General features: G+C 39.9%; 1 protein-coding gene across 1 annotated transcript; it reads left to right on the plus strand.

Moving 5' to 3' along the window:
* The first annotated feature begins 2,289 nt into the window (after nucleotides 1-2,289).
* LOC147636274 (transcription factor MYC4-like) lies at nucleotides 2,290-5,457 on the plus strand. The gene is made up of 2 exons (XM_086801721.1): nucleotides 2,290-2,552; nucleotides 2,836-5,457. The coding sequence occupies exon 2, from the start codon at nucleotides 3,195-3,197 to the stop codon at nucleotides 5,355-5,357; it is 2,163 nt and encodes a 720-aa protein (XP_086657847.1). The 5' UTR covers nucleotides 2,290-2,552; nucleotides 2,836-3,194; the 3' UTR covers nucleotides 5,358-5,457.
* Nucleotides 5,458-12,610: the final 7,153 nt, after the last annotated feature.

Here is a 12,610-nt window from a genome sequence, read left to right on the forward strand (position 1 = left end):
TGTTAGGCAACATATTGCACTGTGCTAATTAACAAAAGAGTAAATCTAATGTACATGCCACTGCACGTGCCCGGAGGTTAAAGGAATATGAAGCCAAAAAGAAGATCAACCCTCTCCTCCTAAACTTCCCTAAATTCTAGTCTCCATCGTTTGACATGATCCCAATAAAACAATGGATGTGCAGGATAAAAGTCTAGTTTATTACCTCATATTGGGACACCCTAGATGCTATCATCCAAGTTGTCATCAAGTTCCTCGACACAGTATGTATATATTTGTAAGATTTTAAAGAAGAGAAGGGTCACATCATATAATGGCACAAGTATGATGAATCTGATATATAGGGCCTTACCTTTGACATAAACCTTGGGCCCACACTTCATAAGATCTATGGGTTGTTTATGCGCATCCAACTTTTGGGAGCATTTAAGATGCGGGCCTTTGAAGAGATGTTCTCATCCAAGTTGATCCTCTATGGCTACAATTTTGAATTCAACACCAATAATGGGAAGCCACTCACATTTCCATATGATGAAGATAAAGTGAGGATCATCTCATTGACATGCCCATCATTCACAACTTTCAAATATAGAAGTAGGTCTAGGCCACGAGAGGTGGTTGTTAACTCTTTTCCATACATCCAAAATCCTTGCCTTCAACCTAGGATTTATTCACATTATGTCATCTCTTTTTTATTCTTAAGAGGACATAATCACCTTCTTTAAAATAAATGGCTTTACATTTCTTGTTTGCTTGTTAAGTGTACGCTTCATGGGATTTGCATATAGCTTGGTAGACTTGTTGAAATATTTTCTCAAAACCTCAAGTAAAGAGGTAGAAATGGGTAAAGCTTTCCCATAAATAATCTCAAATGGTGCACATGGCCCGTAGCTAAATAATGCATATTGTTATTAGCAAACTACCTCACAAGTCGCCATGGCAGCACCCCTGTACTCAAGCCTCTGTACTCAACAAGGCAATTGTCGAGACTGTTTCTTGTTACTTTAACTAACAATAGCACTCCCAAAAGAGAATATAAACCGGCTGCTCGTAGATATCCCATTTGAGACACTATTAGCCTATAATCTACATTTGTGTACCCATATACTTGTACATGTATCCCAACCTCATAGAGAAGTCCATAATGTGTACTATTATGGACTTTATGTACATGAGTATCATCCTAGCCACATCCAAATATGCCTGCCTCTTAGGGCCTACATAAAAACTAACTCATCAATCCGATCGAACATGTCAAATCTAGCCTGATGATAGTCATGTAAATCAAACTATCTACTATGTACACTATTCTTGGAATTTTCAAGAAATGCTTTCCATTGCTTGGAACCAAAATCAAAAGGTTGTTTCTTTTGTAAAGCTTTATCACCACATCTAATCCAATAGCTATCTTTGTAATCTCAATATTGTCCTTTTGGAATTTTCTATTTTAAGCAAGATGTCTTTCAATAAATGTAATAAAAATTACACTTGAAAGGTAGTGGCCATGGTATGTAGTGTAGCATCATGCTACTTGAACTCTTTAAGTAATGCATTCGATAATCTCACTAGCCTTTGCATAGTCTGATGCAGGCATTATACTCGCCTACCTTTTCTTGAACCCCTTCAGGTAATGCAGGTAGCATTAATGTCACCAACCTTGCATAGTTTGACCTTGTGAGACGACCCATCGTACCTTATAAATTCTTAAGAATTCCAAGGGTCGAAGCTTACATGCCTTCATAAGTTCATTCAAGGCTTTGATGTTTTAGATGATCTACCAAAGAACTCATAAATCTTGTTTGTAAATGCATCCATAAAAGAGAATTCATTAAATTGATCGCATGCATTGGCAACCACAAGAGAACACATTATTAAATCAATCACATGCATTGGCAACCACAAGAGAACTCATTATTAAATTAATCACTTGCATTGGCAACCACAAGAGACTCTCTTATGTGCAACACGAGAATATGTGAGCAAGGACACAAAGTTTTGTAAGTGTACCGTTGTTTACTCCTCTCACGGTAGACACACCATCAACCAATCGAACGTGGTAGTGGTAGATCCATGTGCTTTAATAAGCGCAAAAGGCGCCAAACTTGGTTTGACCCTTTCCATCTTCCAAGAGTAAATAGTGAGTTTATTTTGCAACCCAAAGTTCAAACGCCTTGCGAGAAAAGGTCTACGGGCAGGGAGAAGTCGTCAGATGCACAGTGCAGAACGTGTTGCAGTAAACCAATATGAAAAACGTGATGAAATTCCACCTCGTGTCGTAAGGCTTGAGCTACCTCGTGGGATCCACAAAAGGAGATTGTCTCTGTTCAAACTTCCAAGGGCATACGGCAGTGGAGATCAAACCATCTCTCTCTCTCTCTCTCTCTCTCTCTCTCTATCCATAGCCATGGTGATCACAGCCTTTTATGCCGCCATTGCAATGGATAGTAGAATTTCTAAGTCTACAAAGGAGCTCGGTTTGCCATCTACACTAAATGGTGCCATGGATTGGAATGGAATGCACTGATAAACTTACCAAGGCTTTTTATGCACAGGTAAGGGTTTTTGTTATCCTGCAAGCAACCCTCTTCTTTGATTGAACTGTCTGTAGTCCACTCTGTGTGTGTGTGTGTGTGTGTGTGTGTTTGTTTGTTTTAAGCCTGTGTCCAAGGCCATCATGGATGCCAAATTTTCCAATGCAGGTTATACAATCCTTTGCATCTATCCATATGCATATGCCCTTCATTTTTTCAGTCCCACATTGCATTGATCCCTTCTCCTGCAAACCCCACATTGCACTGATTAACCGTGTTGATTGATCATATGCGCATGATGCAGATACTAAGCTCGCCCTTTCATAGCAAGCTACTGAGTCACCCTCAACTGCACAAGCAGCCTGACATGTTAATCCATGCTGCCCACTACATGAATGAATGATCGGCACGCCCTCTAAGAATCCAGGATCAGATCCCTATACATACATGTGGGAAGTAGGAAGACACATACGTGTGGGAAGTAGGCCCTTTTTTTATTAAAGAGGACTAGACAAGCCATCCTGCTACACCTACACGTGTGGGAAGTAGGCCCTTTTTTTAATTAAAGAGGACTAGACAAGCCATCCTGCTACACCTGCTAAGAACCCTCGCCTTGATTTGTACCCTTCCAGAGAGAGCAAAGAGCTGCCCTACCCTCCCAGCATGAAGAGTTTGTGGCATGATGACCAAGCTCTGCTTGAAGCCTTTGTGGCGGGTTCACAGAATGACAATGCTTTATGGTTGGATTCAGAACAATATGCAGGCACCTGCACCACAGAGGCAGATCAGGAGGATGGCCTCCAACAGAAGCTTCAATCCATTGCAGAGACCAGAGGTCAAGCCTGGACCTATGCCATTTTCTGGCAGCTTGCTCACTCCAGCAAAGGGGAGCGGGTTCTGGGCTGGGGAGATGGATATTTCAACCCCAGTTTGGATGCAGATGGCACAGCAAGGCAAGCAGCGGCAGTGAGTGAAGCAGACCAGAAACTAAGGAGAAGAATTTTGAAAGAGCTTCAGTCTCTGATGGGAGGGGACGGTCCAAGTGCATGCGGGCTAGATGATGGTGCATTTGATGCAGATGTAACAGATACAGAGTGGTTCTACCTTGTGTCTATGATGAATTCTTTTCCCATTGGAGTTGGAACACCCGGACTTGCTTTTGCTACATCTCAATACATATGGCTTACAGGGCCAAATTATGCTCAGCAGGGCCAGTGCCCAAGAGCTGAGCTTGCCCAAAGATTTGGCATACACACACTCCTCTGTGTTCCCACATCAAATGGCGTTCTGGAGCTTGGATCCACGAATCTTGTCCATGAAAACCTCGCTTCTTTACATCTAATAAAGAAAACCTTCCCAGATTGTTTATGGGATGGTGCCTTGCTGTCAAATTCTGATGCCACATTCCATGGCTTCCCTTCTTCCATCTCTAGTAGCTTGCCAAGCTCTCCAGGCTTCCCCAGCGGGTATCTGTCTATCCCAGTCCATGGGCTTCCTTCAAGCTACATTTCTAGTAGTTATACTCCTTCACATGATACCAAAAAAGCACATGAGGACATATTTAAAACCTCATACTCGGAAAGCTCTTTGTTGAGTCAGAAAAGTGAGGTGCTATCAGATTTGCAAAGCTGTAATGGAGCAGCAGCAAAGTGTGTGGAGGCTCAAAGCAGCAGCCAACATGATAAAATCCAATTGGCCAGGGCTTCCAAGGCTCAGATCTACACAAAGCCTCATGTCAGTATGGCCGCGGCTGAGGGGCTAGGTCGTGGCAACAGTGAGAAACACTGGGAGATGGCCTTAAACAGTTTTGTTCAAACTCCGTCCCATCAAAGCTACCATAATCGAATGGAATTGTCAGAACTGTATAGCCATAGTCAGGATGTCAAAGTATCAGCTATTTCAGATCACATGCAGGCTACAAAGGTCCCAGCAATGCAAAGACATAATCTGGGTTCTTACCCTTTTGCAAACCTAGGGTATGGCATGCCAGTGCAGAGCTTTTTTTGTCCTGATGATACCAGAATGCAAGAAGCAAGCAACATCACTAGAGAAGAGATGTCCCATTGGGTTTCACAGCCAAATAAAGGCACTGTATGCACCAGTGTGAAATCAGAAGGTTTTGATGTGGAGAAATGTCACGACGAGGACAGAGAATGCAGCGAGGCTGTTGAAGAGATAAGGCCAAGAAAAAGAGGTAGGAAGCCTGCAAATGGCAGAGAGGAACCCTTAAACCATGTGGAGGCGGAGCGTATGAGGCGTGAGAGGCTCAACCAGCGGTATTATGCCCTAAGGGCAGTGGTACCCAATGTGTCTAAGATGGACAAAGCCTCGTTACTGGCCGATGCAGTGTCCTACATTGAGGAGCTCAAATGCAAGGTAGGGAATCTTGAGTTGGAGAAGGAGGGACTACTTGCTCAGGTAGAAACAAGTGAGAAGGAGATGGTATGTGGGCATCAAAGTTATGCAAAATTCTCTTATGCTGATCATGGAGAGGCTTTTATGGGGGGTGGAATGAAGGGAGAGGGCGGCACTGATGTGAGGAGTGATTGTCCCAAATGCAGGTTGGCAGTGAGGGTGCAATTTCTGGTTGGCAATGAAGCCCTTGTAGAGGTCTACTGCCCCATTGGATGCCGTCCTGTTGCTAAGGTTATGATGGTGCTGCAAGAGCTGCAACTCCAAGTCCATCATGCAAATGTGTCCACAGCCCAGCACATGGTCCATCAAACAATCCTTGTAAAAAACTTGGGTCATAGATTTTTCACTGAAGACCAGCTCGCAGCTGCCATATCTAAAGTAGGAGTTGATTGCAACTGCTCTAACAATTGATCTTAATTTACACGTTTTTACTGTTTCTTTTTAATACACATCAAGAACAACTTTAATTCAATTGTTAATATATTATTGAGGTTGAAAGAATGGTTTAAATGTGAGATTCGTTTTCCAAATTTATTGCATGTGCTCAATCACAAATTGGGCTTCTACCATATAAAGCCCCTTAATGTGCCCCTTATAATCCACGTGTTAATTAAGGATTCTAGAGTGTTATTGAAGCTACGCCATATTAGAGAAAGTTGTTTATTAATACACATCATTAGTGGAGGCATGTGCTTGTGAGCCTACAACCAAGACAATAACACAAACAAAGGCAGCATGCAGGCTGAAACCAAGAGAAGGCTTTACTTAGGGGCTCTTATACATAGGTCACAAGTGTGTGCCTAATCTTCAAACAAGGCAATACACCATCTTCAATGGTCACAAATGTGTGCCTAATCTTTGAGTATGTTCATGGATTTCTTCTATACTTAAAATTTGGCAAATCCTTGTCATCATTAGCCACCTTATGCCCAATTTGTGTAACCAAATTATGACATGTCCAAGGAATGGGAACATGTAGTGTGAAAACCCTTCCTAGTTAGCACTTTGTTAAACACTTTAATTAACATGGCGTCGCCTAATTCTTTTTTGTAAGACACTGCATCATTCTTTTGCAACCTAAGCTTACTTTTGTAATATGACGTTGGAATATATAAAGAGGACTTACGTGAGCTTAATAGATGAATTGGGAAAGTTTATAGGCTTCATGTGTATATTTGTTGGAAGGTTGACTAGTGTGCCAAGCACTTCTAGCTTCATAATAAGCAATACAACAAGAGGAATATACAACAAGTCATTCCTCTTGACTAAACATGGTACATGAGCTCTCTTCTTGTCCTGTCTACTCTCCAACAAATAGATTGTGCAAAAGGTTATAAGGCTCTAAGGTTTTGGGGCTAACCTTGCATTAGCATTAGAGCTTTCTAGAGTGTGACAATGGAGAGGCAATCATGATGAGGAGCTAGTACACCCACAATAGGAAGCTACATTTGCGGCTCTTTGATAAAGTCCCATGACATTTGTATATCAAGAAGGTAAGCAATCAACTGAACATACCTAACGTTGGTATTGAAAGCTTAGCCCTAATTTTGTTTTGATTCCTAGCTATTTTAAACATCCAATATCATACCATCTCTCATCACATGGAATAAAGACATAGAATAGCTTTGAAGACATCTCAAGGTTCATGTTACATCATGTGCAACATGTAGGATGCATCACAGCTAGTGGAAATATGTGTTCCTATGTTATTGAAGATGTCATAATATTGTTTATATCATATCTTGCAATCCAGTACTACACCTACCTACCTACATTGCAAAACACACACAGAGCCAAAAAAAAAAAAAAAGAGACTACACCTACCTAGCAATTCAGCAAAAAATTAATCATTAGATCGAAGGTGAAATCTACTAGCCTACAATGTCTAGGTAAATTATTACCTGATGATTGTGGTAGATTGTAAGAACATTCATAGTAAGATCTTCTTATAAGGATGAATCAATACAATTTTAGATTTCATTAGATCACCCTTGTTAGGATGTGCTTTAGCACTCATTATCATATATCATTGGGATTGGAGTAATTCTCCCATTGGCATTAATCTCATATTCAATTATTCTCTCAATTATTTGTTACATTAGTTAGTACATCATTTGATTAATATGTATTACAATCATTTGGGCTCAACTCTTCTGTTGTGTTATCTTTGAGTTATTCAATTATACTTCTTCCTTAAAGTTTCTCATGGTATCCGAGCATACCTGAGCCTAGGACCAAACCTTGTGTTGAGTGATTCAACTTATGTAGTAAGCTTTCATCTCTAATGAGAGTGTCAAAGCCTTGAGGATGGCCATTTCACGAGCGAGGCTCAAAACCAAGCAACTAATAAAAAATGAGCACCAAAATATGAAGTTCTCCACATAAAAATATGATTGTTGAACTAAGCAATGCAAGCAAACAAAGAACATTTAAACTGATAGATTACACTCCATTATGAAAATTTTAGTACATAAATTGACCCACCATAGTCAAGGCTAAAATGTATAGAGGTGAAGAATACAAGCAAAAGGCCTAAACTTGTGATTCACTAGAGGATTGGAAGTTATGTAGTATCCATTGCTCCATGATAATGATGTACCAAAAAGCCTGAAACAATTCCACCATTGTAAGTGCTTGTTGATGCATGAGTTTAAGGACAACAACATCCGGGTTCAACACTTGCAAGAAAGCATAGTACAAATGTTTGCAAGGAAAGTAAGCCATGTGCTTAAACATGAACAACGTAAAGAATCAGATATTATGTCTAAATAATTCACACATGCTTCCCTTGAGCCCTTAGTGGTGACATAGAAAACGTGCACCTCATTACAAAGCATGATCACCTCTCTTAGAATCTCGATCTTATGAAACAGCTTTCATAGAAAATATCTATGCCCAAGCAACCCATGCCGACGCGGGCTACTTGGGCATAGATATTTTTTAATATAATATGGTCATGGTAGTTGATTCTGAGAAATGGTCATGGTAGTTTTTAAAATATTTTTTTAATATTGATGGTCATGGGTGCCAAATCTTTGGATTCTTTGAGAAAAGGTGCATTGAGTCTATGTGTAGAGAGGATCAAGAGTCATTGAGAGCCACATTTAAGGAGAAAAAACTGTGTATTGTGCTCCATGGAGATTAGAAGTAGCCAAAGATACATGAGATGCAAAAGTGGGCTGCTTGGGCATATATTTTCTAGAATGAAAGTTTAGCACCTTTGGGTACTCCTTTTTTTCAACAAAGAACCATGTGAGAAGTAATTTCAATAATGAGGGATTGATATTATGTTTTGGGAAACTCATTTCAAATCAACATGGTTGCATACCACTTATCCCCGCTAAAGTCATTGAATCCAGACAAAATTATAGTGTTGTCACTCTTCCTAGGAATTGGTGGTGCATAGGTTACATTACACAAGCTTGGAACTTTTTTAAACAAGGTTGTGGTAGTAAAGAAAAGCAGGAAAAAAAGGGATATTTTAGTTAGCTAGTGGAAGGAGAGAGAAGAGAGAGGGTAGTTAATTAGCAAAAAAAAGATGTCAAATAGCTCATGTTTGATGTGTTGTTTGAATTGGAATTTGTGGAATGTAGGTTCTTTTTTGCAATTGAGAGGCAAAGGAGATCATATTTGAAAGGGAAAATAAATGTGTTACCTTAGCATAATTTCATGCACGTGCCTACTAAAGAGAGAGGCAACCAAAGCTACCTTAGATAAAACTATTCCAAAAATATATATATATGCAAATATATGCCCGCTACCTTAGATAAAAGTATTCCAAAAATATATATGCAAATATATGCCCCAGGTAGCCCACGCTGGCACGGGCGGCTGCCTGGGCATATATTTTTTTGGAATATATGCTCCTGTGTGAAAGGACGGCAGCCACCCAACCTACAATGCTAAGTGGAAAACAATCACACCAAAGTGTCTTCTCGGCCCACGCTTCATAGTCTACTCGTTGTAGCCCGTGTGTCGGTGTGGGCTACAATGAGAGGGGTTACAATGAATGTACTATGGAAATCACAAGATTGCAGAATGTCCCAACCAAGGAAAATACTAGTGCATTTGTGGTGGAGAGTTTGGAATCATCCATCTCTATCAAAACTACACATGGTTTCCCATTGAGAGAAGAAAAGATACCTCAAGGAAAAAGACAGAGATTCTCTATGAAATGGAGATGGTGTTAGGTCAAGCAACACAACTATCCTTGAGAAATTATTTATTAATGATGCAATCATGTAGTTTTTATCTGCAAAACATTACCTACCTTAAAAGGTGTTGAGCAAAAAAATAAAAGTATTGGAGCTCTCTTATTCACTGATCGATACACCAATGAATACCCCACTAAGGGTACTACTGAAGATTAGCCCAAAATTATCACAAATGTTAAAGCATGGATGGATAGGAATCAAATCTCAACAAATGGAGAAGTGGATGTAATGACTTGCCATGGTGAGATGGCATTGTCTTTTCTTTTCGGGATTGTATTGATGGGATTCACTCGTTCTTTATTTCACTCATTCCCACTCGCTTGTTGTTTTGTATACCGTTAAAGACTTATGAGTTGTGAGTGTTTCATCATCCCATTTCATTTATACAAGCATCAAGATGTCTCCCATGATCACTTTACATTTGGATGCAATGAGAACTTTTCATTTATACAAGCATCAAGATGTCTCGCATGAGCACTTTGCATTTGCATGAAATTGAGAAACTCAATGTGTTAAATATGGAACTTGGAAGACGATAAGCATAAAAGTTGTAAACTACCCTAAAAAAAAAAAGCTCCCCCCCATACCTACTTATGACTAAAAATATGTTTTTTAACATCTAAAGTCACATTTCAAGCTCCATAATCACTCCACTTCCTAACCTGCAATTTTTGGACCACTACATCATCATCAGGCCCATTAAATGGCCCTTTAAAATTGTCATTTTTTATTTCTCTCTAGAATAGTGTAACAACTCTTGTGAGATCCCAATCTCCACCACGCAACGGATTCGGGGTACTAGCAGCGGAAGTAGCACATCGTGCGCGGGTAGGGGTCTCACACTCGGGGCCTCGCCCACGGATATCCGGACAAGAGACTAATCCGTCGGTTTGTCCAAAATCGAAACCGGAAAAACTCCCTTTACCCGGAAAGCATGGGCGATTCCACCAGGATAACTCTTACTCTAACGTAGTCAAGATCATTACGGATCAACTGATCTGACTGCACCTTTAACGGTACTTGGTCAATTCAAGGAAGAAACTTGCACTTGGATCATTGGGATCAACGCTTTTTTCCCCATCAAGAGGCACAGCCGTTGATTCCTATTCATAGAACAATTTCTATCCGGGATTTACTTCATCTATCGTAATAATAGAAATTAAAATCTCGATTTACGGATCCATCAGTCCAGCCTAACCCCATCCAGTCCCATGGGTTAGCCAACCGCCCAACCACTGTAGTGATGGGATCCAATTAATAATTTGGTTAGGTTTTGTCCCGGGTACCAAGGAAAAGAGTTCCAAGGCCCCCTAGCCGGAAGTTCATACAAACATAAAACTAGTCATACCACTTACACACCCAATATGAAATTGCCTTTTTCTTAGCATCAACTAGCTTTAAAACAATCCTTTAATAAAACCATTATGTCACTGATGACAATCCTCAAAGTCTCTAGTTGAATCCTTATTTCCAGTCATTCTTTCATCGGTGTACTTATGGCATCATTGGCAACCAGAACGCTCACCTGTTCTCTCAGGGGCCTTTTCCATAGTTCCTAGCTCATAGTAACCGGCAATATATTCATATAATAGAATGGAATCTCCGTGGAAGATCAGCAAGATCAACCCACAGATCCATATAAAAGAGCCATGGACTCATCTGTTGAGGACCAGCAAGGTCAATCAACCAGATCCATGCCCAGTTTCAGAAAACAACTCTTACTCCTTGTTCCAATATCTTCCACGACGCACGTGTGGGTATCTTCGGCGACCCAGAGCCCGAGCACCGTATGGTCAGCACCCTCTAGGATCCTTCGCAGGTGACCTAGCGCTTCACTCATAGGCCGCTTCCTTGGTCCCTCATCCACCGTACCGGAAGCTCACCATTTAAATCGAACCGAGGCTGGTCAAGACCTCGATCGACCTTGCTACGCGAGACGTCCTCCATTGACTCTCCGTCAGCAGTTGCAACTTTATCAGTTCAGTCTTCATGACCTTAATCCTCAAGACGGTCAAAATGCTTCTCCAGCATTCTTGACATAAAACAGTCATTTACAAACAGTCACAAAATACAGTTTCTATAACGAACTCTTGTCTTTCCATATTATCCACTCTCGGACCACATTACTTATTCCACATTCCATTCAGTGTGTACTCGTTCTCATCCATTCACTCATATAGACTACATTATCTCACATACATCTTCATATTCATTATTCTACATACATATCCATGTTCGTACGTCCACATCATACATCCAATTTCACATTCATACATACGCATCTACATGCATACATCCACATCTACATTCATACATCCATACCTCCATTTCCACATCCACACATCCACATTCATATTCATACATCCACATTCACATGCATACATCCATTTTCACATCCTCATTCATACATCCACATTCACATACATACATCCACATCCACCTCTTCATTCACATTCACATCCATACATCCACATCTACATACATACATCCACATCTACATACATACCTCCATACATCCACATCTACATACATACATCTATTTTCACATCCTCATTCATACATCCACATTCACATACATACATCCACATCTGTATCTACATCCATACATCCACATCCACCTCTTCATTCACATTCACATCCATACATCCACATCTACATACATACATCCATTTTCACATCCTCATTCATACATCCACATTCACATACATACATCCACATCTGTATCTACATCCATACATCCACATCCACCTCTTCATTCACAATCACATCCATACATCCACATCTACATACATACATCCACATCTACATACATACATCCATACATCCACATCTACATACATACATCCATTTTCACATCCTCATTCATACATACACATCCACATACATACATACACATCCGTATCTACATCCATACATCCACATCCACATCAACATTCACATTCATACATATACATCTACATGTATACATCCACATCACATTCATACAACCATATTACATCCATTCTCGTCCTAACACATCCCATATACATCTTAACACATCCTAACTCATCTTAACACATTCTATCACTTCTCATACACATCTTATCACATCTTTTTACATCTCATACACCTCTTATCACATCCTATCACTTTCCATACGCATCTTATCAAATCTTATCACATCTCATACACATCTTATCACATCTTTTTACATCTCATACATCTCTTATCACATCCTATCACTTTTCATATGCATCTTATCAATTCTTATCACATCTCATACACCTCTTATCACATCTTATCACATTTCATATCTTTAAAAAAAAAAAAGAGAATTCTTATATTTGATATAAGATTTCTCTACACATTTATTTATACATAAATTCCATTTAAGGAGACTAACACTTTCGAAATTAAAATCAATCTTTTATGCATCTTCTTATGCATAAATTCAATTTGGTAGGAAATTAC

Source organism: Cibotium barometz, chromosome 8 (assembly GCF_041138505.1).
Source record: "Cibotium barometz isolate CiBa-2024 chromosome 8, ASM4113850v1, whole genome shotgun sequence".
Classification (NCBI taxonomy): Eukaryota; Viridiplantae; Streptophyta; class Polypodiopsida; order Cyatheales; family Cibotiaceae; genus Cibotium; species Cibotium barometz.

Coding starts and splice junctions, on each gene's coding strand:
- LOC147636274 (XM_086801721.1), top strand. CDS start 3,195: ATGAAGAGTTTGTGGCATGATGACCAAGCTCTGCTTGAAGCCTTTGTG.